Source organism: Porites lutea, chromosome 11 (assembly GCF_958299795.1).
Source record: "Porites lutea chromosome 11, jaPorLute2.1, whole genome shotgun sequence".
Lineage (NCBI taxonomy): Eukaryota > Metazoa > Cnidaria > Anthozoa > Scleractinia > Poritidae > Porites > Porites lutea.
The window spans coordinates 19,386,201-19,411,811 of NC_133211.1; the positions used below are offsets into that span (position 1 = coordinate 19,386,201).

The 25,611-nt window shown below is 39.6% G+C and overlaps 1 protein-coding gene across 2 annotated transcripts; it reads right to left on the reverse strand.

The window, feature by feature from the left end:
• Positions 1–811: 811 nt before the first annotated feature.
• Positions 812–25,565, reverse strand: LOC140951687 (vacuolar protein sorting-associated protein 53 homolog). Of its 2 annotated transcripts, XM_073400996.1 has the most exons (24): positions 25,439–25,565; positions 25,241–25,321; positions 23,952–24,001; positions 23,040–23,106; positions 21,471–21,557; positions 16,969–17,084; positions 15,587–15,706; positions 14,588–14,666; positions 13,109–13,179; positions 12,454–12,526; positions 11,750–11,892; positions 10,331–10,460; positions 9,677–9,709; positions 9,470–9,549; positions 7,737–7,982; positions 6,740–6,863; positions 5,955–6,037; positions 5,699–5,777; positions 4,664–4,812; positions 3,732–3,801; positions 3,169–3,254; positions 2,628–2,679; positions 2,317–2,421; positions 812–1,942 (listed from the first exon to the last, which is right to left on the reverse strand). In XM_073400996.1, exons 1-24 carry the CDS (start codon positions 25,547–25,549, stop codon positions 1,769–1,771), a joined length of 2,409 nt encoding a protein of 802 aa, XP_073257097.1. In that variant the 5' UTR covers positions 25,550–25,565; the 3' UTR covers positions 812–1,768. The 2 variants fall into 2 exon arrangements, with proteins under 2 accessions (XP_073257097.1, XP_073257098.1); XM_073400997.1 differs by lacking the exons at positions 23,040–23,106; positions 25,439–25,565 and having other exon boundaries at positions 25,241–25,324.
• Between the last annotated feature and the right edge of the window lie 46 nt (positions 25,566–25,611).

The following is a 25,611-nucleotide window of genomic DNA, read 5'->3' on the forward strand; positions in this document are numbered from 1 at the left end:
TTCGCGCGAAAGGCGAGGGGCCTAGTGCGCGTACCCCCAAGCGTACCCCTGTCCTATTGTCCCATCGCTTCAGGGCCCAAATGTAGCCTTGTTACACAGCAGCTCATTCGAGCTCCTCAAATTCCACGACTTTCCATGAATTTTTCCATGACCTTTTCAAGTTTACCATGACCTTCGGTTTAGCTATCACTTTGGAAAACTTTCCTTGGTACTTGGGCGGAGCACCAAGTAAAGGATCCGCGACTTGTTTTAGAGTATTTTTTTTTTACCTCACTCGGTTCAACAGACACAAACTCTGAAGTCCACAAAAATGCATGCTGTTTAATTTCTCTCTAAACTGTCCTTGCTTTGACCTCTGGAGTAACTTATCTAATAAACGTGACTTAAATGATCTTTAATTTTCCAAGACTTCCGAGGATCGAAAAGTAAATTCTACCACTTTCCAGGTTTTCCATGACCTGTGCGAACCCTGTAACAGACCATACGCAATATTATTTTATTTAGTTCTGAAGCGCCAGACACCTCAGTCACCTCTTACGCTCAACATATCAAAGGTTTAACACGCGTAAGATCCCTCGTCTCAAAACAAAAAACAAAAAATTAAATTCCCACATTGAGAGCTTACTCTCAGACCAAGGTTGAGCAAAAGGCACGTCACGTAAGACAACAGACGATCTACAAAGAAGAGAGACCAACCCTTGTTGTACATTATACGAGTGTTCATTTCGTAGAGGAAAGAATTTCAAATCGCGTAATCACTCTGGGAGATAAGTAGATATATATTGGTACAATTCTGAGAAAACGACAGAAACCGTTTTCTTTGATTTTTTATTTTGGAAATACAAATTATCTCAATTCATTTAAGTATTGTTGTAAAATTTACAAAAGTAAATGAATTTTACCTCATATTTACAGGCTAACAAGGCAAAAAGTCTTAAGGTGGATTTCGACCGTCGAGTAATTGTTACGTGCGTACAGGCGTAAACGTAAAAAGTGAGCGAGTTTCAACTTTTATGTTTTTTTGTTTTTGCTCTGGAACCCTAGGACATTTTTCAAACATCTTGTTCCATCAGAGAGCTTTAGATTCGAAGACGAGAACGACTACGAGTATGAGATTTTCTCAATACTGAGTATTACTCGCACGTGGACTGGCATTTTGGCGGGAAAACGTGATAGCCGTCGTCATTCTACTACGGGTTTTAGCGTGAATGCCGAAGTGGAGGAAACGAGTTATCTACTGTTAGAAGTTTTATCATTTTGCGATCGGGAAAGGGCTTAGCCTCCTTTAATCAAGATAACAGTCCTAACTTTTCTGGTGAATCAAAAGTACAATGAAGCTTTCTGGAGTATATTTTTGAGAATACGTGATAAAACTTTCAGTCAAATCTCGAAGTCGCAGTTGTTCTCGTCTTCGAATCTAAAGCTTTCTCTATTAAACTAGCCTGTGTACAGGATCTCTTCTGGGGCCTCGTGGCACGAAGAGAAAGCTAGAAAGCGCGATCAGAAGGGGAGGGGGAGAGGAGGGGAAGAGCCCCTGTCTCCCTCACCACACTCCTCTAGGAGTCTGATCACATGTTTATATTTAATTTGGAACACTGGCATCATTTCACACCTTCATCAAATAAAAATCCGAGAAAACAGAGGGCCGTCAACAGTTTACTGGGCCAGAAATATTGCTGAGGCCTTTGATCTTCAACAATCTGTCTACTGGAAACTAGTGTATCTCGTTGTTAAGCACTACCAACCATTCAGATCGATAAAAATAACATTAAAACGGTTTTTTAATAAGCCTCTCAAGCTTCTTTATTCTACTCGATTCCTGCTCGGTCGTGGCATGGGACTGAACGGTGCCGGACTCTCCAGGAGCGTTGCCTGACGGAGAGGAGGGGTGACGGGAGCGAAAGAGCTCCAGCATGCTGTGTTGCTCGTTACGTTTTAAGCCCTGCCAAAGCAGAATAAAACAATAAATGACGGTCACCTTATTTTGAGGGATGGCTTAAGAGAAAGCAAACCCAAAAGAAAAGGCTCGGGACCACACGAAAAAAAGGTGTTTTAAAATTTAAACTTCGTCATATAATACGTTAGGTCACAGAAACAATCATTATTTTCTACAAACAAATCATTTTATTTCGAAAGTTATGCAACAAGGCAGACTCTCATATTTCAATTTCTCCTGTGATGTAGTTTGCTTGTAAGTGAATCTGTCGATGAGGGCAGAAAAGTTTTGCGCTGTCGTCCCTGGTGACGGTAAGCGATGAAAGGGCGCTACTTTCGCAGACTAATCCTGTATCCAGTAATGTTTGAGACTGATCTTACCTTCATGTCTAGTAGCTTCTGGAAGTTTGAAGTGTCCGTATCTGCGAGTAACTTGATGTAATTGTCTACGAAACCCACGGCAGGATCATGAGGTGACATGACAACCTGGCAATGAAAAGAAAATCTCACCACTGCTACTAAAACCATTTGAAATTCAAAACAAGCCAATCAATAACTTAAGGTAGGCATTTATCTGAAAATTAAATAGATATCCTATCAGGTTTGATATTCCCGGGGGACTAAGTGATTTCCTAAAAATATTGTACCATATTCAACTCCCTTCAACTGACAATCCTACGAAATGTTTTTACCTTTAAGATCATTTCCGCTTTTTTCATTCCTTTTGCGACAACTTTTGTGTAACTAAAACAAAAAAGAAATATATTTTCACTCCAAGCATCCTCAGCAGGCAGAGGTGTATTGGTTCCCCTGACATTTTGGCGTACGAGTGAGCTATCCACGGAACGATTTCCACACCTGTTGAACATGCGCAAGGATTGAAACCAAGTGGTAAGGCTGTGACTGGTTCAATGGTGCCAAGCAAGCACAAGGAGGGCGATTGACGAATCAAAGCCGCAACATGTGGTCTTGAATCTTGCGCACGCTCAACAGAGGTTTTCTAGCTCGTCCGGAGAGGAATATAGAGCGACTAAGAACCTCTGCTCTTAGAGTAAACCAAGCAATGGCAATAACGGCAAGCTGGAAAAATTTGGCTTAGGGGTTTAAAAAGTAAACAAAGTAGCTTGATTCCTTATTTACGCTAGAAGAGGAGACAAGCCAAAACTAAAGGAGGGCAATCAATTAATATGGGATTCAATAAATTAAACCGTCACGCAATCAGTACATATTTACCTTGCTGGAGGCTTCCTCTGAACCTTGGATCCAATCGAGGGCAGATCCAGTAGAATGGTCTTGAGTGAATGGGTGTCGAGTAACAACTAAAGAGAATAATAAGACGAAAAACATCAGTGGACAAAAAGCTTTCACATCTGACTAGCCAACCAAAGTGCTTCTAAGAGGCGACTGCCAAACGTATAATTTGGAGGTTGCGGTTTTCCCTTTCAGTTCTGCAAGAAGGTCGGAGTTTAAAAAAAAAACTTACACTTCAGTTGAAGCTACCCGCAACTTAAGTCCACTAACATATCCTCCTTCTGTAACAACTCGAGGAATGGTAACATTTCTTTCCGAAATGAAACAGTCACGTTGACATAATTGGCATTTTGGAATTCCCGTTGGACTAAGCCGATGTTGCCTCAAATTCTCACCAGGGGACTAAGCTGGGGAAAGCTATCGCTTCCTCATTTTTTGCTTCTTTAGGGTTGGGTGCAAAACTAACTCAAAATCCGTCCGCCAAAACAAGTCTATAGCGTAGTTTCAAGAAACAAGAACCCAGTCTGGAGGGTGCAACAAGATACCTGTTCCGCTCCGACTGTGCTGATTGGTTTACACTTGTATAAGTTACTGATAAAGCGTGGAATAAAAGAACTGAAATTTAAAAAAAAGGAAACAAAATGAGATTATAACGAGAAAATGGAAAAAAAGGAACACAGTGCTGTAAGATACGTGGACACCGACAATTAGTTAATAACGGTATACTATATTCACTACCTTTCTCTCTGTTCACTTTATTCCAAGCAATTACGTTGGACGCAACGGTTTGCTATTTAAAGCAAACTGCCCAGGTAGACGAGGGGTAGTAACAGAGACCGCCCCTCTTCTTAAACAGTTTACTTGGAATTCACATTTCTAATATTTCTTCGTTTCTGATTGGCTTAAATCCCCCCGTTAATTCTTCCTAACAAGCTATCGTTGACTAAATTTTACTGGGGAGCTTAAGCAACATCGACGGCGACGGCAACGAAAACGTCACTTGAAAAGTTAAGTCACGCCGCTGCTTCAAACTTTATCGCGCTTATTCCATCTCGTTCAATTCGTCAAATGTTGGCAATTTTTTCTGAGGTGAATTCTAAAAGACTGCGGTATCAAAGTTCAGTAAAAAAAAAAGAAAATCGTCTTGCGTTCACATTCTCCACAAACGTGAAATTAAGCATTTTCACGTCGTAGTCGTGAAGTGACGGCAAAGAAATGTACAAAAAAAGCGTGATGTACGTGCAAAGTTGTTTTGCCAATCTAAGCTTATTTCTTTTTTGCCGTTCTCGTTGCCGTCGCGGTCGTCGTTGCTCCCTAATACCAATACGGTTGACATCAATTGCACAGATATCGACAGAATAAGGGACGACACTGAGGAGGCTCCTAGGGACGGCAGAAGGCGCGGTGGCTCAGCTGTTTTGCTAGGGCTGGAGAAAATGGCGGAAAACTTCACACGTTATATGAAGCTTAGCCTTACTTCACAAATTTGACACAGAACTGAGTGAAATATTTCCTGGCTGAGGACAGGTAGTCTCGAACAAGAGGAACGGCTTCCTTAATGTGATTGGTAATGGCGGTTACGTACGAACTTTCGTCACCCACAGCTTCGACGCTCTGCCAGTTCACCTGAAAGGAAAATAATGGACATGGAAGTTCCATAATTGCTGCTGGCGAGCAGTGGCGAGCCGACAGTTTACTGTTCTTCAAAGCAGCTGTGTCACGAAATTTATCAAAATTCAAACAGTGGAAACTGTCACCAAATGGAGTGAAACATAAAAATAACCACTAAAAACATTGAAAGAAGGAATAAATGACAGCAAATACAAAAGGAGGAACGGATGGACAAACTAAAACAATATTGAAACGGATTGCAATTGTGCTTTTTGAAAACTTGTTAACCTGACAGTTTTTCAAAGTTCATTTTTGTTGCTTGTAACGTTTGATATAATGTTTGGGAGACAAATTTGCTTGACAAGAAGCTCTGATTTCGTCATTCACAGGTAATTTCTCACATTACATTACGAATAACGACCTGTAATTGGCATAATTAACAAAATGAACTGGACAGCCGTGACGTCACAGTTCTTTTAATTGGGGCAAAAATCCAAAATTTGGTCGGATGTAAGACATGTGGATTTGATTTTCATCATCGCCTGAGGGGGGGGGGGGGGGGAACCGTTTTTGAAAAATAAAGATACGTATGGAAACACACTTGTAGCCCAGACTCTATGCGAGTTCGTTGGAATTTGAATTTAATAAAAGAATGACTGTGTTAGAATAATGAAAAAAAAATTTCTCAATTCCGCTTTTTACCGTCTGTTCTGTTTTGGCGAGTTTTAGATAGTAAAAGACACACTAGGTGAGCCAATTTTACTTCGAGTCATTTCAAAAAGCGGAGTTTAAAACGCATTCTGTTTATTTACCTACCATTTTCTTCTAAAATTCAAATTCCAACGAACTCCGGCTGCCTGTGGTGGAAGCCGGGGCATTAGATTCCTGAAAACTGTCGTACCTTGATTAACGCTGTAAGCGGTGCATCACAAGCATTCTCCAAGTCTTGTACAAGTAACTGAATACAATTTGATATAACACTATAAAAAGGAAACTTAAAAAGGTCAGTAGCGAAACATGTCTTAAAACATAGTTTTTTTAAACATAGGTTACAAAGACGGCGAGTTAGCTACGTGACCAAAACGTAAGGGGAAAGAGGTGAAATCGGGCGCGAAAACGCGAAAGATAGTATGCAAGGATAACGCTATTTGCTTTACCTGTGAAATACATCTTGTTCTCCATTGAGGTCAATTTTTTCCGCCAATTCAGGATCGACTTTCTCTTTTAACTTTTCCTCTAACTACAAAAGCACAGGTATTAAAACAATCATAAAGAGACACTTTTAAAGCTCAATAACAACACGGGTGCTTATTACCATTTGACAGAAGATTTCGGAAATTCCGGATGGAAGGTAAATGGTGAGGTCACTTTTCGGACGAAATTCCAACCGAAAATTGAGGGGTATGTTTTGAGGTAGTCCGTTCATTCCGATTGGTACGAACCAAACGGAATGTTGCTTACCACTAACCAATTTCTCGGTTCCTTCTCAGTTCCAGACTCAAGCTACACAAATTCGCCCTTTTTTTGGATTCAAACCGTAACGGATGTGGCATTTCGACGGTAAACTGGTAAATCGCTTACCATTATGCTTTCGACACCCCAACCGGATTTTTCTGTCAAATGGTAAGCACCCCAGATAACGATATCCTCAATACTTGGCACTTTCGCACTGCCCATAAAACACTTTGTCTGCCCTCCCCTGCCCTCCCCTCCCAATTTTGTATAACCATTGTTTCCAATTTCCCCTGGGTATTACAGTCAACCCAAGAGAAACAGAAGACAATACCGGGGTGAAGAAGGTGCATTATGGGCAATGCTAGCATCCCACGCAGAAGTTTTTAGGAGAGTCGTATTCCCTCCGTCTCCAAGGAGAAAATACGATTCCGCTTGGGAGGCTAGGGTAATGCAAGAGGGCGACATATTTTGGCACCAGACCTCTCACCTGTTGAGTGGTCTCCAGACAGTAGTCCGCTGTACACAGAATACAGCAGGTCAGGCTTTGTTCTTCTTTGCTGAATTTAACTTCGCCAGAATCCTTCAAAATGCTGGCAAGACCTCCAGTACTCCTAAACATGAGAAGACCCGATTGATGAAGTTACCTAAACATGCAATAACCTTGTATGGTTTTAAATTGTCTACATATTAGACACTGAGGTATTTTTTGTACCCTTATAAAACAATCCACTCTCCACCACACTGAAAAAAGGTCTCCTTCTATAAGCGCTTTCGATATTTTAACGCCGACGAAAACGCACAAATGACCTTGCTATTTGCTGCACTTGTAAGAACAGGGACTGATTCCGGCATTGTCCATTAGTATTACGATAAGGAATAGAGGAATATATGTATTATGTGAAGACTAATCTTCGATGTCATTTTTGAAACACGAGACGCTGTGTTTTGATCTGAATTCCGAGTAACACAGAGTAATGCGTTGAAAAGGGAAGCGTAGTCGAGTTTTTAAGACCGACTTGGAGTAGCCTGCAAAGCAGGCGTATGTTGGGCGGGCGAAAGATGCTTGTTTATGTTCGTACTGTTGTAACCGCCCTGCATTAAATAAAATTACAGATACAAAAATGCCCATTAAATATTTGAAGATAGAAATTTTACAACTTTAAAAAATTAATTATTTAAGAAATTAAAAAATAAAAATTACAAAATACTCCTAATATGTCTTTTAAAACATAAAATGTCAGAAATGTTCTTAACTTCCTTAGATAAAATGTACCAGTCACTGGCTGCTTGGTAGATAAAACGGTTTTGTCCCCTGGAGCGACGTGACTGCGGCCTACAAATGTTATTTTTAATCCGCGTGTTATAGTTATGAATGTCTTTAAAACTTTAAACTTTAAAATCCAAGTCAATCAAGCCATATCGTTCGTGTTTTTTTCTTTTATAAATTATCATAAATGATTTTATAAACTGGAATTTCTACTCACTTGACAGGTAGGTGATTATTGAGCACTCTAGTGGCATACTCCTTAAGAAACTTCTGAAATGTAGCGGTTAGAGACAGCAGAGGGGGGCCTGTGGAGAGTTGTGAGCACTGCACCATGCATTTCTTATAAAACACGAAGAGTTCACCAGCGCTAGGAAATACTACATTGCTACCATCTCCTTCTACCATAGGAATTACAAAGGACTTGAAATCTTGGACAAATCTGTCCATCAACTCAGAGAGGTTTCTGTTATGCAAAAATTAGCATAGGTTAGTAATGTAGACTTACCTTATTATAGGCAATTAACGCTCCATGGAATTAAGGTATTGTAATTAACGCGACTTAAATTAACGCGAATTTAATGGCAAACGACTTTCGAATAAAGAAAATTAACGCGAAAGAGGAGGTAGAATTTCATAATAAAGGACATTAACGCGATTAAGACACAGTTGGTGGTGACAACTGGAAATCTATCTCGCCCGAAATCAAAGGAGAAGATATTCACATCACTTCTGACAGCGACAACGATGAAGATGAACTCGAAATATTGTAAAGCTTCGCCTTAGCTTTTGTGAAAGATGAAAAATAAAGGGTAAATGGAAAGAAAGAAAGCTTATAGTTATTGTTTCTTTGGGGTCAAGAATGTCTGGACAGGTTCCAAAATTGGTGTGAAAATACTGGAAATTAAGAGCGCGGAAATTAACGCGGCACTTAATTAACGTCGCGGAAATTAACGCTCAACAAAATTAACGCGACTTAAATTAACGCGAATTTTAACGATTCGCGTTAATTTCATGGAGCGTTAATTTCCTATAATAAGGTAGGTATCAGTTTGATCAGGAGTTGGTTCAACGTTAGCCTTCTCCTGGCCGCACCCACTATCTAAACGCTTGGAATAAGGTTGTTCATCGTAAGATTTCGTTTCGGCAAAAGCTGCCTTGTGAGCCTTGTGAAGAAAAGAAGGCCGTCAATGATCGTTAGAGCTGGGACAAAGGTTGCAGGGTCGAAACGTCGGCTTTCATAGCATGTTATTATGATTGAGCCGAACTGAAGAATTTATGCAACTAGGAGTCATACTTACGACATGGCTATGTTAAGTCGTCTGAGAAAGAATCCGCCATCGCCTCTCATCAATGTGGCCTAGGTTCGAATCCCCGCGGCGGCGATGAGGTTTCAAAAAAATTACATTGGTTTCTCGTGTGATAATCAGAAATAATATCTTCGAGATTCTTTAATACTTCAAGATGAACTACTTACTCAGGTTTCATAACTGACAGAAACCATCTTCTTGCGTGCAAAATATTTCGACATAAGAGAGATTTAGAGTGCCGTTTACGGCAAACGGCAAACGTCAGATTCAAGTTGAGAATTTTTCAATATAGAAAACGTGCAGCTAAAAACAGTTCAAAACAATTGTTATAGACAAAACTCACGTAAAGCTACTAATTTCGGGGTAGAGGTAATGAACAGTAAAGCGCAAGTTAAGGGCAAAATTGGTCACGTGGTACAAATTCACGTTTGCCGTTTGCTGTAAACGTGACTCCAAAGAGAGATTAAGAGTCATGCAAAAGGCACGTTTTAACGTCGGATTCAAGTAGAGAATTTCTCAGAAAATAAGCAGATAAAAACTTTCCAGAACAATTCTTCTGGATAAAACTAGTGTGAAACTGCTTAATTTTGAGTCAAGTAAGCGGAGGAGATGATTAGTAGATGAATAAATGTTTCTTTCTTACTTGTCTTGCGATTCAATGTAAATATGCAGATGTGGCTCAAAACATCTTGAAATGATTCCTAGGAATTTGGACTGTTTAGGCTACAAAAACACAAACACACAATCAAAGATCCAGCATTGACATGTTTCAAGATACATTTGGGTCCACCAGTAGAAAGAAAGAAAAAAACGTTCACAAATAGACTAAAGTGTGTTTCACAACACAAACCTTGCCAGTCTTATCTTTCGTATCCTCTTCATTCTAAATAATCAAACACAAGTATGCTTAATCAGTTTTAAAGACAGTAGATGTTTGGTTTTTGTTGGGCGACCGTTTTGTTGTATCCCTCTAAATATGCAATGGTACTCCATTTTTTGCGTTTACATGAGAAGGCACGTTTCACCTGTCCTCGAGGTGTTTGGTTAACGGATGAAACACAGTGTAATGCGTTTGATATAGCGTTTGATATACTCATTTATTTGAGATCGCGAAGTAGACTGAGTCAGTGCCCTGTGAAATTGCACTATATAGAACTGTTTTGGGCACCATATTGTTGGCTCTCTCGAGTTTAAGGTCAAAAATCGTCCCCCAAAACAGTCCCGTGATCATTGCAATTCGACACAACACCGACCCAGCCTCAAACTAGCAAATACCTTCTTAAATGCTCAGAAGTTTCTTGGAAAAATTCAAAGCTTAGGCGGCTTGCAAAAACTTCATGATAATTAATATAAAACCTTCCTTATGATAGTTATTCCCATTCAGTTGTTTGCTCTTCACGATATTTTTTTTTTTCATTAAAAAAACATTCTGTAAAAACAGCAAGAGTGATAAAAATGACCATTCCTTTTATTGTATTTTATTATTATTCTTTATTTGTCTTACCTGGTTGCTGTGATGAACAAACCTCTGCGCCAGTAAATTCTCAAAAGTTGTCGTTCTCTGAATGGCAAATAGCAACAACTTCACGTCTATTTCCTGAGCTCTGGCTGACATGATTTTGGATAAATCTTTTCTATGAAATAACAAAAAAAAAAAAAGAAACGGAGATATTACTTCCCTTCTACTATTGATACCAGTGCACAATATACCGGTTTGCTTTCGTCCCGTCTCAAAAACCATACTGGACACCGGATACCATACTGGACAGGCTTTTTGTTCAAACATGAAAAGTTACCTTTGGCACGATTTTCGTGCCGGGGCACCGCTTAACGGAACGCTCTTGAGAGTGGTACACTTTCACCGATTCGACTTCAAGAAAGATGTAACGTAAACAGGCAATCGGATCGTTCCAAAATTGAAAATCCCGATATACGCGCATACGCCCCTTAAAATATGTTTCTAGCGAAAAAAAATTCAGTAGTACGGCTGTTAATTATAATCATCGGCTTTGGCCTCAAAACGAACCCCGTACCGCATAAATGTGAACCGATACGGGTTTCTTCGTGCCTTTTCGACAGAGGCGTGTGTGTCTACGCGATACCCGATCGATATCTGTGCTGGCACAAAAAGGGGCACCCAAGGACTGTTTTCTGTAAAATATCTGTCCGGAGAATAAAAAATTGCCTTGACGTTTCATGTACCATTTTCGAAGCTTATCTAATAAATTCCCTGCGATTTCTGAAGTTTAATTTTTTCGCATTTCACTCCCCAGGTTAAGCTATTTTTCGTAGCAAAAGAAAACCTAAAATTTTCGGATTCAAAAATGTGATGGAGAGGAATCTGAAAAATTCTCACTTTCGTACAAATTTAAATTGCATCTAAAATTTTCGGGAAAGTAATACTGAAGCCCTTGTAATTTCGAAAATACTCAAGTTACCCTACGATCACCGCACAGATTCAAATATTAATGTTATAGCTCCGTCTAAAATGAATGTATAAAAGTACTCGGGTGGCCTAAAATGCGTTTCTATGCATTTAGGAGGAAACCGTTGTTAGGTGCCTCTGAAAAAAATATATCCGATATACAGTGTAAATATGGGGTGCTTACCATTTACACACCCACCCGGGTGAAAATCTTGTGCATAAAAATAAAACCATAAAATTGGACCTGACGCGAGCACGCGGGCCCGCTACAAAGTATATCCAAATCAGCTGAACAGACTAAAAAGGGTAAAAAAAAATTGCATCGCCTTGAATCATAGCCCATATTTCCTGAACTTTCCCAAACAGAATGGAGCGAACCATTTGATTTTCCATCCGCAATTTCGGGTTTTCCCATGTAAATGCTAAGTACCCCTGTCTTTACGAGAACGAAAACGAAAACAAGAGACAAACATGGAAAGGCAAAGTTCGGCGTCATACTTGGTAACTTTACAAAATTCTTCACTGATTCTCTCCTCCACATGCCACTCTGCTGGAAAGGTCCCTTGAAAATCTTCATCAAATTTGACCAAAGCTCTCTTTAACCAGGAATAACGACGATCTATTTTGTCAAGCCACGCAACCTAAGCAACGAAAGAGGAGAACATTTTAGAAGTAGTGAAACAGTGGTTGCTGTAGAACATGGTGAAAACTAGACCTTTTAGTCTTAAAATAAATTACCCTAAGACATCGTCTTATTTCAAGAATTTTTCCTAAAGCATGGAAACACCGCTTCAGTGTCAAATAGGCCATTTGCGAGTTGCCCCCAGCGTCTGTTTCAAAGCGAGGCTAGCCTCGTTTTGAGAGTGAGAGTGCGAAACTTTTCCATTCCTCGCCATTTTAAACAATCATGAAATTATATATATGGCTGCTCCGTTGTAAGATTTAAACAATCGCAAACCCCTGACCCCAAAGAGGCAATCATAAAAGGCAAAAAGATTCAATAAATCGTTGTGCAAGAAATAAAAAGCTAGAATTGGTGATAATCACAATGATATCTTCAGGTGAAGCTGTTAAACAACTTCCCATTGAAAAGAATAAGTTGAGTGATTTTCTCTGACTTTAGTTTACTGCAAGGGCCAGTCAATTGTCTTGAACCTTGGTTGTTTGATAAAACACAGTTCCGCCCCGGCATTCAAACTTACTTCAAATGTTTCATTGAACAACTGTTGATATTCTGCCAGCTGAAGTTTGACAAACCACGTGAGCAACTCATTTCTGCACCAGAGAGAAAAAAATCATTTTAAGACTCAATAGAATATTAAAGAGACTGGGCAAATGAATACTTTTGGCATTTTCCACTCACAAATGTATTTTGAAGAGGTCTAAAAGAATTTCCCCGGTTAAAATAATGGCCGGTTAGATCAAGAGATATGGAATTTCCGGCGTTTGAGTGGATACGAATTACCCGGAAATAAAATCTTTCTGCGGCACGGGAGCAGTGGGGACTGGGGCGGTAAAATATTATCAATTCTGGGTACTGGGTACATTCTGAAAATCGCAAAAAATTAATTCCCAGCAAGAAAAATCGCTAAAATTAATTCCCGCAAAACACAAACAATCGCCAATCCGCAAAAATAAACTCCCGCAAAAATTTCGTGCCAGACGGTAGGCTTAATAAACTCACGCCAAGTTATAGACAACCTGCTGCCCACAAAATCAGCTAGCCAGCCGTGACGTCTCCTTCGCAGCCGTTTTAAGGCTCGTCACGCAACGCTCCTCACGAGCCAAAAAACGGCTGCGAAGGAGACTAGCCGTGACATAACCCCTTTAAAATGACCATAGTAACAGAGCACTCACTTCACTTTAAGATCCAAGACATTGACTACTTGGCATGCTTCAGCTAATTGTGAATTAGGCCCAGCTGGAGGCTAAAGAATTAACAAGACCATTACACCACTTTTATGCCTAAAGGATAATTCATATGACACCTGAATGACTTTCAACCAGGACGAGTTCATTCCATTTCTATATATCTACAAAGTCATTCCGGTTTTTAATTCGAATAAAATTCTCGTTCTGTTATGAAAACTGAAAACGAATTTCGTTCCAAATTGAAAATCGCAAACCGCGTTAAACCGTGTAGTCTGGGGCGGTTAGCACGTGTGATCTAATCTGGTCCAAATACTACGAAAACTACGCGAGCCAGAACGCCTTAAGGTACGGAAAAACGGGCAACAAAAAACGTGCAACTTGTCTTGCAACATTGCTGCAAAACGATTTGAATAGCGATGTTGCGCGTTTTACCACCCACGTTCAAACCTGTCTTGCAACAAATCAGGTTGTTAACAGGTTTAAACGTGGGTGGTAAAACGCGCAACATTGCTATTCAACTCGTTTTGCAGCAATGTTGCAAGGCGAGTTGCACGTTTTTCCGTATCTTTAGGCTGCGGCAGTCAATGTTGTCGCGTGAATACAGCACGAACTTCACTCAGGAACGGAACTGATTCCTAAGAGAAGGTTATTCCGGAATCATGTTTAACAGTCTCTTAGATGTCCTGCATTAATGTTCAGTCGTCAAACTGGAGTCTCCCTCCCTGAAAATGAATGAACAAATTTTCATTTTTCTCTGGCAACAGTGAAAGTGTATAAAAAAGATGATATTAATTATGACCCTGAAACAGGGAACCACCTGAAAGCAGATAATATGCGAGCAGCAGAGGCGAGAGGTTTTATTTTAAGGACAGAATAAAGTGGAGAGTTGAGAGAAAGAAATGCTTCAAGGTACCAGCGAGTCAACCACAAAAAAAGAGCAGCAGAATCAGAGTCTAGAAAAATATTTGCTTTATCTACAAGATTTATATATCATATCTATTACGACGGATATTTAACAATTATTCTTCGAGTCCAGATGCCCAAGAGGCAGAAGGCCGAATGGGCTATTGACTCAGAATGGGCTAGAGACTGTTAAGCCGAATGGACTATTGACTCAGAGGCCATGAGGGCGAGAGGAATAATTGTTTTAGTAAAATCCAACTAGTTGGTCAAAAATATCGCGACAAAACAGCTTTAGCTAGCAAAACACTGGAAAAACAGAGATAATAAAATGTCTATAATTTGTAAATTTATAGTCTTTTGATAAAGGTGCAAATCTTCCCCTCTTTCTAAACGCGATTCAGCCGCCATGTTTTGGTTTTCAAAGCCGGCGCTTTTCGCCGTACTAGTGGGCTATAACATATAGCCTAGTAGTAGCTCAGCCAATCAGAACGCAGCATTGATAATAGAACATAAGTTGGATTTTACTAATAACTAGTAGTCCCCAAGTGCAGCTATAAGTACCTTCACTCCTTTGACAGATAAGGCTTCTTCAAAATCTGCTAATATTTGAGTACCCAACTCACTCTGAATCTGTTTAACCCTGTCATTAAATGCACAACATGTTACAAATGGATATAAGATTTACCTCCCATCCTCCAAAAGATTGGAGGAAGGAACAGAAAAATTCCTGACCTCTCTTTGTCAAAAAAGTTGAGAGATGAATTTCACATTTTCTTCAACTTCTTTACGAGGCCAGCATGAGATCATAAAAAATTATTACATTTAAATTTTTCACAACATGCACATTTTTACAGAGTTTAAAGTAAACAAATCAGTAAAGCACGGAACTGGTTTTCCCAATAAAAATGTCTTTTTGTATTCTTCACTATCCTTGTGTCAGGCTGAATTTATGATTCGGATCCCTGATTTTCCACTCACTTTGTCAAGAACTTAAAAGACTTTCCCGGACTTTTGTGAAATATTATTCCTTGACTTTCCTGACCTCAAATAAAATTCTTACATCCCTGTATTTTCACTAACAACCCTTTACTGGATCCCACACATTCCACTTTATATACTTTAATATTCTCCTTAAAAAAAGGGGTTTCAGTGTCTGTTTACAATGTAAGGGATATTGTAGCTTGTTCTAGGCCTTGAGAAAGTTGGGTCCGCGAAATTGAGAAAGTGTGAACACGAAAATATTTTCGCGTGCCTTTTACTTTCACGTCATCCCCATTATCTGAGAGCCTGGAACAGGAGGGGGATATTGGAAAGTTGTTGCAAAAGTTTATGTTTGACAGAGATTTCAGACATCATTTAGAAGCTTGAAAAAAGTGTGACGCTGTCCCCAAAACAGGACGGCTTTTGTACTAGGTAAGCAGCTTAAATTTGCCCGATGGGTAAAGCTACGAAGAAGGAAAAGATGGAATACAAATTGTTGTTGTTACTATTTTTTTTCAAGCTCTGCATCGAGTAAAAAACTGGAAAAACCGCATCCTTTGTCAGATTAGAAACACCTACTTATCAGCTAGCTGCCGAATCTGAGTTATTCCAAAGTACTTTTTGAAGTGTTCCAGAACATTAACAACTCCTTGTAAGAGGTTAGCAACCTCACCATAATGTCTCTTTCTTGTTAAATTCCTATGATAAGAAAAAGAGTTAGTTCAGAGTGTGCTCAATGAAATATTTTCCTGCCAAAAGATGACTGTTATGATTTTACAAAAAAAATTGAAAATTTCTTTAGGGCTTTTTACTCAGGCCATTAATTAGCCTGCACCACAGACAGAACTAAACCTCTGGTTAAGTCTGTCTGTGAAAAAGCACTGAAATCTTCATTCTGGGCCCGAACCTGTGTACCAGGATTTTAATTATGCATCACGATTGGCCCATCAGTGTTATTGTCAATTTGCCAATCAGGGGGTGGTTGCTAGAAGCCTGGTTAGCGCTAACCGTTGGTTAAGAGGTATAAAAATGTATAGGTTTCCATGGTATTTAATGCTGGTTAGCACTAACCATGCTTCGAGCAACCCGGGCCAGGTTAAAGGAAAATTCAAAACACATTTCCAGTTATTCATTGAGTCTGTTGGGAGCCCAGAACATGGATATCATTGCTGCTTCACAGAAGTTACTAACTGGAGTTAGACTTTGTCCGCGATGCAGGCTAGCCAAAATTAAGGATAGTCTGCACCAAAAACAAATCTAAACCTTTTGTTAGCTGGGGTTAGATTTAGCTGTGACACAGGCTACCACAAGGAATGAAAGGATTAAAAACAACCCAAATTTCATTTTAAGGAGCTATGTTCTTACCCATTAGGATCTCATATCTAACTCTGTCAGCAGTTCAGTGAGGATAATTATGGTGTCTGCAGGTTTACCAGCAAACTGGTTAACAACAATATCTTTGTCAATATTCTGGTCACAGTGAATGTTAACAAGAGCAAGGGAAGATTCTCACTTGCTAGACATAGTTGCCTGTAAGTCTTTCAGGCACAGATCCACACCAGTTTCCACCATTTTACGGAAATCGGTCACATTTTTCATAATAAATATATTTTTAATAATAAAAAACACTTTCCAAGTTGAAATCCTGTCTGAATGACTCAGAAACCCTGGAAAGGGGACTTAAAGGAATAAAAATCCAAATAATTTCCTGGGGGAGCCCCCTGGACTCCACTAGAAGTTGCGTCTTCGGCGTCATTTAGGAAATTGGTCAGTATTTATCCTAGAACTGCACCTGTTTTTAATGTACAAAGAGAAAAGGTAGGTATGCTCCTGTTATCAGTCAAAAGAATGACTTAAAATACATAGGAAGCTAACAAGGTGCCTGATTATAACATGTTATAGCATGTTTTTTTCCCTGTGAGTTAAGTGTGAAGAATTTCAGTGTGTTGTACATGACTTACATAAGCGTATCCACCCCACCCACAAGCATATGAAGGTGATTTAGAGTTGTGATGGAGCTTGTTAAATGCCTCTTGGCATTGTCCAATTGCTTTATATCCCTTGTTATTTCCTTGACCTGAAGAATAATACAAATAAGCCACATGTGTAAACTTCAAGAAAATCCTTATGCTTCCTCCACAGAAGGGATTGGCAATTCCTTGGGGAGCAATGGGCTCAAAGACCAAAAAAACTAAAAGAAATGCATGAAGCTTAATTGGAATTTCCATGGTTATATAGGGGTTTTTAGAAAAAAGCGATTCTATGGGAGAGGTATGGTTATTTTCTGGGACTGCACAATACATGTTTTCAATAACGCAGTTATCAGTTTCATTACCATGAAAGTATCAACAATGGTAGGGTGTTGATGGAATGCCAGTGGATTGCAAATACATAATAGGGCACTGCACAAGTCAACCATGCACAAATTAATGCTTGCGATTGAACCTCATACATCCACTCTCATCATGCAAATGTACACTTGCCCTGATCATTGCGAAAGATGCATTTTAATCACAGTCTTCATTAAGAATTTTAGTAGCAGGAGAAAGGTGTAACAGTACAGGAGAATATTTTGAAAGAGGCTCCAAATCTGAATAAAAAATAGTCATAGGCTACTGACAGTAAGCTGGAGAATTCTGCATAGTAAACGAAGAATTGTCTGATATCTGATGCCCTACTGCCAGCAGCAATAAGCTCCTGGACGTCTCAGGCAACCATTCCACCAGTAGTTCAAATAATAGCCAGGAAGTGGGTAGAACTACCTGCCTGTGGCAAAGCAAGTACCTGCCTGAAGATGAAGCCAAAAGAATTCCCACGATCTCAAAAAACAATAATAATAATGAAGAAGATGAAATGTACTCCCGATCTGAAATTGATTTGCGAGTAAATTCACTGAAACTATTAGACTGTTAAATAATGCAGGAAATCCTCCAATAATTGTGCCTCAGGGATGCCAGAAAATGCCTCTCTGAGTGTTGAATTTCAAACCTTTCTAGCCATAGGGAAGGATGGTTTAGGATCCCCTAGCCTGGGACCAGGCTCTGCAGTGAGGGAAAAAGGCAAAAAACCAGTTGAAAGAGCCAAAAATACTCGACAAGTGTGGTGGGCCACACATTGAACTGGGGAAGAGGAAAGAGAGGCGGAGCCTGGAGACATGCCTTTGATGCTGCCACCATTCCATCTAAATACACCAGATTCTGATATCATGCTATGATTGGTCAAATGTTTCAATGTTGACAAATTTGCAGTGCTGTTGACAGATAAAATATCACACTCTTTCAATACAGGAATATGTCAATTGTGTTTTCAAACTCGGATTTCAAGCAAACAAAACAAATTTCTTTGCGAGACCTTTCATATATCCCTCGGCTCTAAAAAGAGCAAAAAATATGTCTATGGTCTGTTGCAAAAAAAAAAAGCATTGAAAATATCGAGCTTTTTACACTCTCCTGTGATAAACTATGGTCAAGTTTACAAAGCTATTGAGCCATGAATCCGACATTCAAAATACACAGCATCAAGCTCCTAGACAAACACCAAAAACCAGTAGATGAGTTGTGGCTCAAATTTAATCTTTGGTTTGACTTTTTCAAACTGGTTTTAAAATCCACAAACCGAATAGTCTGCTGCATAATAGGGCGCTAAACTTACACATTTTTTGGACCAAGCCACATTTGTCTGGTACATAGATGCTATGTTTACGAACATTATAATGCACCTATCATAACATTTTACAGTGTAAAATCCCTGAAAGAGTCCCTGGTTGGAGCATCTTCATGCTGGTGAAGATGTGCAGCCTGTCACTCCTTAAGTTTTTACGTAGGTTTTACTCTTCATTTTGTTGCTCAATAAGACTCTTGTTGTGCCACAAAGTTGAGGGATCTCCTTGTGGATTGATCTGGCTGTTCTTCACCAGTGGCACACAGCATATTTTTCTCTGAAACATCTATATTTCACTTATGTTACTTCATCCAGGTGAATTCAAACATTTTTCACAAAAATGTCATGTTCACTCATGCTGCATTTTGCAGCAATGTGTGGTTCCAGAAAATATCCATACCCCCCCAACGGATGGTTCTTCCGATTAGACCCCCCCACCCTCTCGGAATTTCCGTTCCAGAGGGGTCATGTATAACCCCCCATCCCCCAGGAATTTCCTATTTTCCTTTTCATGGTCTTAATTTGCCATATTTAGAGATAATCGACCGTGTACCGCTTAAAATTAACTGTTCTCATCTTAAGACACATTTTTTTTTATAATCTTTGACCTATTTGTAATCTTTTACAAGACAATATGTATTTCTTACGTAGGTAGAGCACGCTTGATAGACTATGAGCGGTCTCTCTTTTTTAATTAGTCCTTCCAGCGAAACGCGCGAAGCAGAACAGAGATTAATAAGTTTATGTCATCTCAAGAAAACATTTAAAACATAACTTTAAATTTGAATTACTCATTGAAATAAAACTATGTGAACATTTTCAAATTTCAAAACGAATCTACCTACAGACAAAGTTAGACAAAGTTGATGTCTGGTACTGTAATTAAGTTTCACTATGTACACGTCTTGTCTAAGACAGTTTCATCTCAAATACAACATTTACAGCATAACTTCAAAGTTAACTATTGATTTAACATTAAACTATGTGAAGAAATTCGAATTTCAAAACGGATCTACTAGAAAACTAACTTACAACAAAGTTTATCGTTTGTTCGGCCTCCGGTCCTATTAAAAGTCACCACAAAGTCGATCTCTCGATGTTTGTAATTAAGTTTAACTTTGAATGAATTACACTTGCAGTTAAACAAATCTCAGGAATTACAAAAAAACCTATTTGGGTTAAAAAAGAGCAAAATATGCAAACATTCATTTTGCGTCCCATATTTGCATCGATTCATGTTCAGAAATGAACATCAGTGAAACATGATCTATTCCGTTGCCTAGCACGTGATCGAAAGTCTTCTCCACAAAGAAGGAACAGATCGTTATTATTTCGGGCAAAAGTTGATTTGGCGAAAGGTCTGTTGGACAAACAGCTTGCCTTCAACGGTACTCTATTAGAAGTCAACAATAAATACAGCAAAGGTCTCATTTGGGTCGTCACGCAACGCTTTGTCGCGACGAGCTCACTGAATGTCAACAGAAATTTGCATAAAGTCGTTTTAATACACAAAGCTCGAGAAATATATCGCCGAGTTAGACGACGTTTGTTCTCGATTAGCGTAAGTTTTTGTCAGACTATCTGCAGTCGAGTCCACAATCTAGATACATGTTCGACATAAAGAAATTATTATTAATCGATGTGCTAGAATTTATTCCCGGAGAAGTAACCTGTTGAGAATTGCGATCGATTTGCCCGAAGGACGATATTTATTTAAAGACTTCGTCAAAGTCAAACGTTGGACGGACCGACCGTTAGCTGTTTAGAATCAACCGTTAGATCGTAAGAGCGATCCGTTAGAACGTTAGAACAAATCGTTAGAACGTGTGGACAAATCGTTAAAGCGGAGATGATAGCGAACTCCCAGCAAAGAAGACGATCGACGTTTGAGACAAACATCTTGAAGTTTTTTTTCTCGAAAGGGCATCTACTTCTAATTTTTGTTGTACTACAAATCAAAATAATCCACATATACTTAAGTATGTCTCGTATGATCGATCGCGTCTTTTACAACCCTGTGGAAAATTATTCTCGTGGGCACCCCCTGTACCCCTCGGAAAATTCTACCCTTTAGCCCCCCCACCCCCTAGGAATTTCCATTAACCATCCGTGGGGGGGGTATGGATATTTTCTGGAACCACACAATCAGGGCAGCAATAAAACCAAAGAAAAACTGTGATGCAATAACAACTTGATGTGTTGACATTTATATGACAAGTTAATTGCTGGAGGGCAGATCAGCAGCATCAAAGGCATGTCTTCAGGCTGTGCCAACCATTCCCTTCCCCAGACTACTGCGCGGCTTGCTTCGCTCACCCTTTTCCCCCCGCTGCCGAGCCTGGTCCAAGGATAAGGATCCCGCTACTTGGGATGGGTCCAGCCCTTCCATTATTTCAATCTACTGGCTTGTTTCACTTCAACTACCCACCTGAAATAAATGTTATTGAAACCCTTGATTCTACATTTAGTGATTATCCAATTTTAGCACTATAATACAGATAGCAAGGGAAGTAACTGCCCTCTATCAGTCATGAGACAGGATTGAGGAAATTGAATGGATCCACTAAGTCACTAAGATTTCAAGTTGCCGGGTAAATACAACAAGTAGGCGGGGAATCAAACGCCTAGGGATTTCTTTTGGTTCTATTTTTCTTCTATTTTCCAATAAAAGTAGCCGGGGGCCACTCTCTTAGTAGCCGGGGAAAATCCCCGGCCCCCGGCTCTTAATGACAACCCTGCAGATAGAGAGAAAAGGATGCAATAAAATGAGTGTTATTGAAAAGCAACTTTGTGAATTACTTACCATTTGTTCAGATTTGTCAGCCTTTGCTTTGATGTCAATTATTTTTGCAAACAATTGCTGAATTGCTTGTTGGGCTTCCTCCAGTGCCTGACAACAAAACCAACCAAAAAACATTACAGCACAAAATGAATGCTTCAGCTACAACTTAATAAGTGAATAATAATTATTAAAGGAGTTGTGTCACAGCTGTTTAGTTCGTTGAGTTAATATTGCCCACCATTTATAATGCTATTGCTTGGAAGGCTGCTCTTTATAGCCAGACAGTGACCAGAAAGCAGCTTGAGTGACTTCAAAATGCATTTTTTGGCTAAACTGCCAGGAGTGAACGGGTCAATTTCGGCACCCAAAATAGTCTGACTAGTGAAACAGCACTAAATGTTGCAATATTGCGTCCCAAATAACAAGATAAATGTTTTGTTTCAGACTTCAAGCTTCACACCCCAGCAACTGGAAACCACTGATTGAAAATCAGCCTTAACCCATTCGCTCCTAGAGATTTTGCCGAAAAACGCGTTTTGAAGCTAGTCGAGTGGTTTTCTGGTCACTGTCGTGCTATAAAGAGCTAAAACTTACCACAAACTGGTTTACAGGTCGAACACTTCGCGGTCTTCCGATCCAGATGCAAAATATCAGCTTGCGAAGTTCGGGCATGCGCAGAAAGCAAAATTTCGACATAGTTTTTGGGTTTAAAAGTGACACAGCAGTCTTGACTTTTACTTTTCGCTTTCTCTCCTCCCTTCTTTTTTTGCTTTTCTTGCCTCATTTTTTTTTTCTCTTGCTGGGCATTTAGTAGGCTTGATTTTGGTGGGAAGAGTTTTTAGGAAAGCTTTTAGGATCTTAGGATTAGGCGAAAGGAAAGGTAGGTGGGTAATGGGACAAGATTTTCATGGAGATTTTCAGGTCAATGTCACGTGGTTTTTTGCTTGTTTCTCCGGTGTCCTTGACTGAATTGTGCTCATTCTGGTATGGTTTGAAAGATCTCTTCACTCTGCACAAGTTAGTGAAGAAAGTTGTCCTTGACCGTTAAAACTGATGACGTCACAATGAGTAGAAAGGACCTGGATCTGCACGGGCGGTTACGGGCGGTTCAGGGGCGAATGGGTTAAGGAAACTTGATTTCAATAATGATCATATGTTGTCAGAAACTTTCAGAAATTTGGCTAATAATTATCAAACTCATCTCCAAGATGAGCTTGAGAACTGGTGCCTCGAAGGTTGGACAGGAGCCTCAGTGACTCGGGCATAACAAGGAGGTATCCATAGCAACCCCACGAGTGGGAACCACCCCTGCATGCAGCCGCCAACTGGCACCGTCACACTGAAGGAAATTCAGCGGAAAATACTCACCTGACCCCATACTTACCAATGCACAAACCCAAAAAGGGAAGGGAAAGGCTGGGAGCCAGAATCCGCAAAGATTCACCGTAACACCAGTTGTGGAAAGACCAAATGTCATGCATTTGAAAAACTTAGAAGAAAAGTTGGCAGGTGTACAATTTTTCAAAACAAAAAATTAGAGTGGTGCCAAACTTAAGTTCTGAAACAGAACTTTAATCCAGTGACACAAACCTGCCTTCCTTCATGACCAATGTTAGTCTGTCCCCTGACAACAGTTCTGATGTCTTCATCAAGACCCCTTATAAAAAATACCATACTAAACAAATTAACTCTGACAAACAAAAGACACAACGTCATTAAAGATATGGTTCATTGTGGATAATGTGTATAAAGAGTTTTGTTAATGATGCGTTTGTCTGAGTCACGATTGTCACATAGATATTGATTGCGACGTTCAGATCACGTACTGCAGGTCTTCATCAGGCGATAGTGTAGATTTACAGAGTAGAACTATTTATACCACCATGGTTGTTAGTGATTGGTGTATCACAATCTTAGCTTATGGTTGGTGGGTTTCTATCCTATGCATTGTTAGCATTATTAGAGGAAGAAACTGTTTCTTCGGCAGAACCCACCAACCATGAGCAAGGATCATGATACACCAATCGCTAACAACCATTGTGGTATAGTTCTACTCAGTAAATCAACACTATCTCCTGATGAAGAAGTATGCAGTCAAAACGTCGCGATCAATATCTATGTGACAATCATGAGACACACGATTAATGAAGAAACCCTTTAAAAGACACAATGTTTGATATTTTCCTCTGGGAAGTTTTTTTTCTTGCAATCCGGAGGCCCTGAGTCCAAGTCTGTACCGCTCTGAACACTAGATGAATTTGTTCATGGTAGTCCCAAGGTGAAATCCTTGACCACACTTGTCAAAAGCCAACTGGTTTGCCTCCAGCCAGTTGGGATTCTTTATCCCATTCTGTTTGGTTTAGATAATTCTATTTCAAGCTTTTGCTCAGCCATACAAGCCATTGACCTAGAGCTCATTAATAGTAAGACATGCTTTGGATGTAAGCATGTCATTTACTGTTGGTTCTGCTAAAGGAAACTGGTTACAAGACAAACAATTACCTTATCCTAAGTCTCATCTTGTTAACAACTTCATCAATATTAGCTAGGGACTAAAAGTAAGGATGTAAATAAATCAACTATTGATACATGTAGCACTACTGACATCAAATCCATTATTTTTAATATTTTGATGACTTAAAGAAGATCTTCCTCAGTCATACCCTAGAAAAGTAAACAAGTTAATAAGTAAACACACAAAGACAAAGTAGAATGCAATGACTCAGTCAATTCCAAGCACACCCATCCCCCCCCCACCCCCTGGGCACTTGTAAGGCATTTGTCATCAGTCTGGAATATCCCTAAATTTAAGGACAGGGCCAACTGGTCACGCAACACTTTTCAACCAATGAGAAGACGCGCTTGTGTTTATCAACAAACAAATCAAAACATTGCCGCAGTGATCAAAAATTTTCAAAACAGCGGACGGAGTCGGACAGAATCAGTCATTGTTTCGAGGTTCTCAGGCATACTTTTTTGTTTGCCTCAACCATTTGCTCAAAAAGAAAGTGTATTTTTGTTTAAACTCTTCCAACAAATTATGAATTGATTGTTTTCCGCCAAATGCAAACTGATCACAATGCAAGGTTGTCACAAAATTTTGAAGTGGACAGCTGAGTTGTCAAAGTAAGTGGCCAGTCCAGGGATACTTTATTTTAAAAATGTCATCCGTAAAGAAATGCCAAGCAGAGTAGCCGGCAGATACTAACCAAGTAGGTGGCGATTTTTGCCGGCAGCCGGCTACTTTTGACAACCCTGATGATGGCGGGAAGCAATTTCTAAAACGAATGACAAAAGTGCCATGGGGAAGGGTGGTGATGAGGCAAAAACCACACGTATCTTTTGAAAGCATATGTTAAGCATATTCTTTATACAAATAACTATAGCTATCTACAAAGACATATTCTTAAGTGAAATATTGAAAGAGGAACAATGTTAACCACTTCTACAAGAATTGACACATGCCCTATCCCCTCTTGGGCAGAGGTTTTCTGACAAATTCCCCACCGCCGGGATCGACACTTCCCCCCGGGGGGAGGGGCACTCTTGGAATTAACTGAGCCATAAGTCACAGAAATACAGAAATAAATCCCAAAAGTCTACACATTGCAAGCTAAAAAGGAACTCAACTAAATAAAAAAACGGTAGCTGGTGTTATAACACTTACTTGCGGGGTACCAAAGAAAACTTTCTAACACAGCAGCTGACTCTCTGGTCCAAATAATTTACTTTAAATAATTTTTATATTGTTCAACTGTGACATAATCAATACTGACTCAGTCAAAACAAACCTGCTCAGTTGGGAATATAGAATTGATATGGTCCACAGGATTAAAATCTTTGCTGTCCAAAGGATCGTCACTTTTAAAAACCTGTTGAAAATAACAGATAACAGGCAAAGCTCTCCCAAGACAGTAAAACTTATTTTCTGTAAGGTGTTATTATTACAAAAAATATAATTTTACAAAAATTGATTAAACTCTGGTTACCTGAGAAATCGCTTCTTCGACGTCAGGAGAGTAAAATATTGGTTTACTGAGACGTTCCTCCAAAAAATCGTCTTCAACTTCCACTGTCTGTACACCTTCATCGGCCGCCATCTTGGCTTTCGTGGCTAATGGTAGCAGCCGCCGTACAAAATATTTTCTGTTTGCTGGCGATA

Coding starts and splice junctions, on each gene's coding strand:
- LOC140951687 (XM_073400996.1), bottom strand. CDS start 25,549: ATGGCGGCCGATGAAGGTGTACAGACAGTGGAAGTTGAAGACGATTTT. Junction 13,180..14,587: donor TATCTGTCAAAGGAGTGAAG/GTACTTATAGCT, acceptor TTAATTCTTTAG/CCTCCAGCTGGGCCTAATTC. Junction 11,893..12,453: donor TGTTCAATGAAACATTTGAA/GTAAGTTTGAAT, acceptor TTCGTTGCTTAG/GTTGCGTGGCTTGACAAAAT.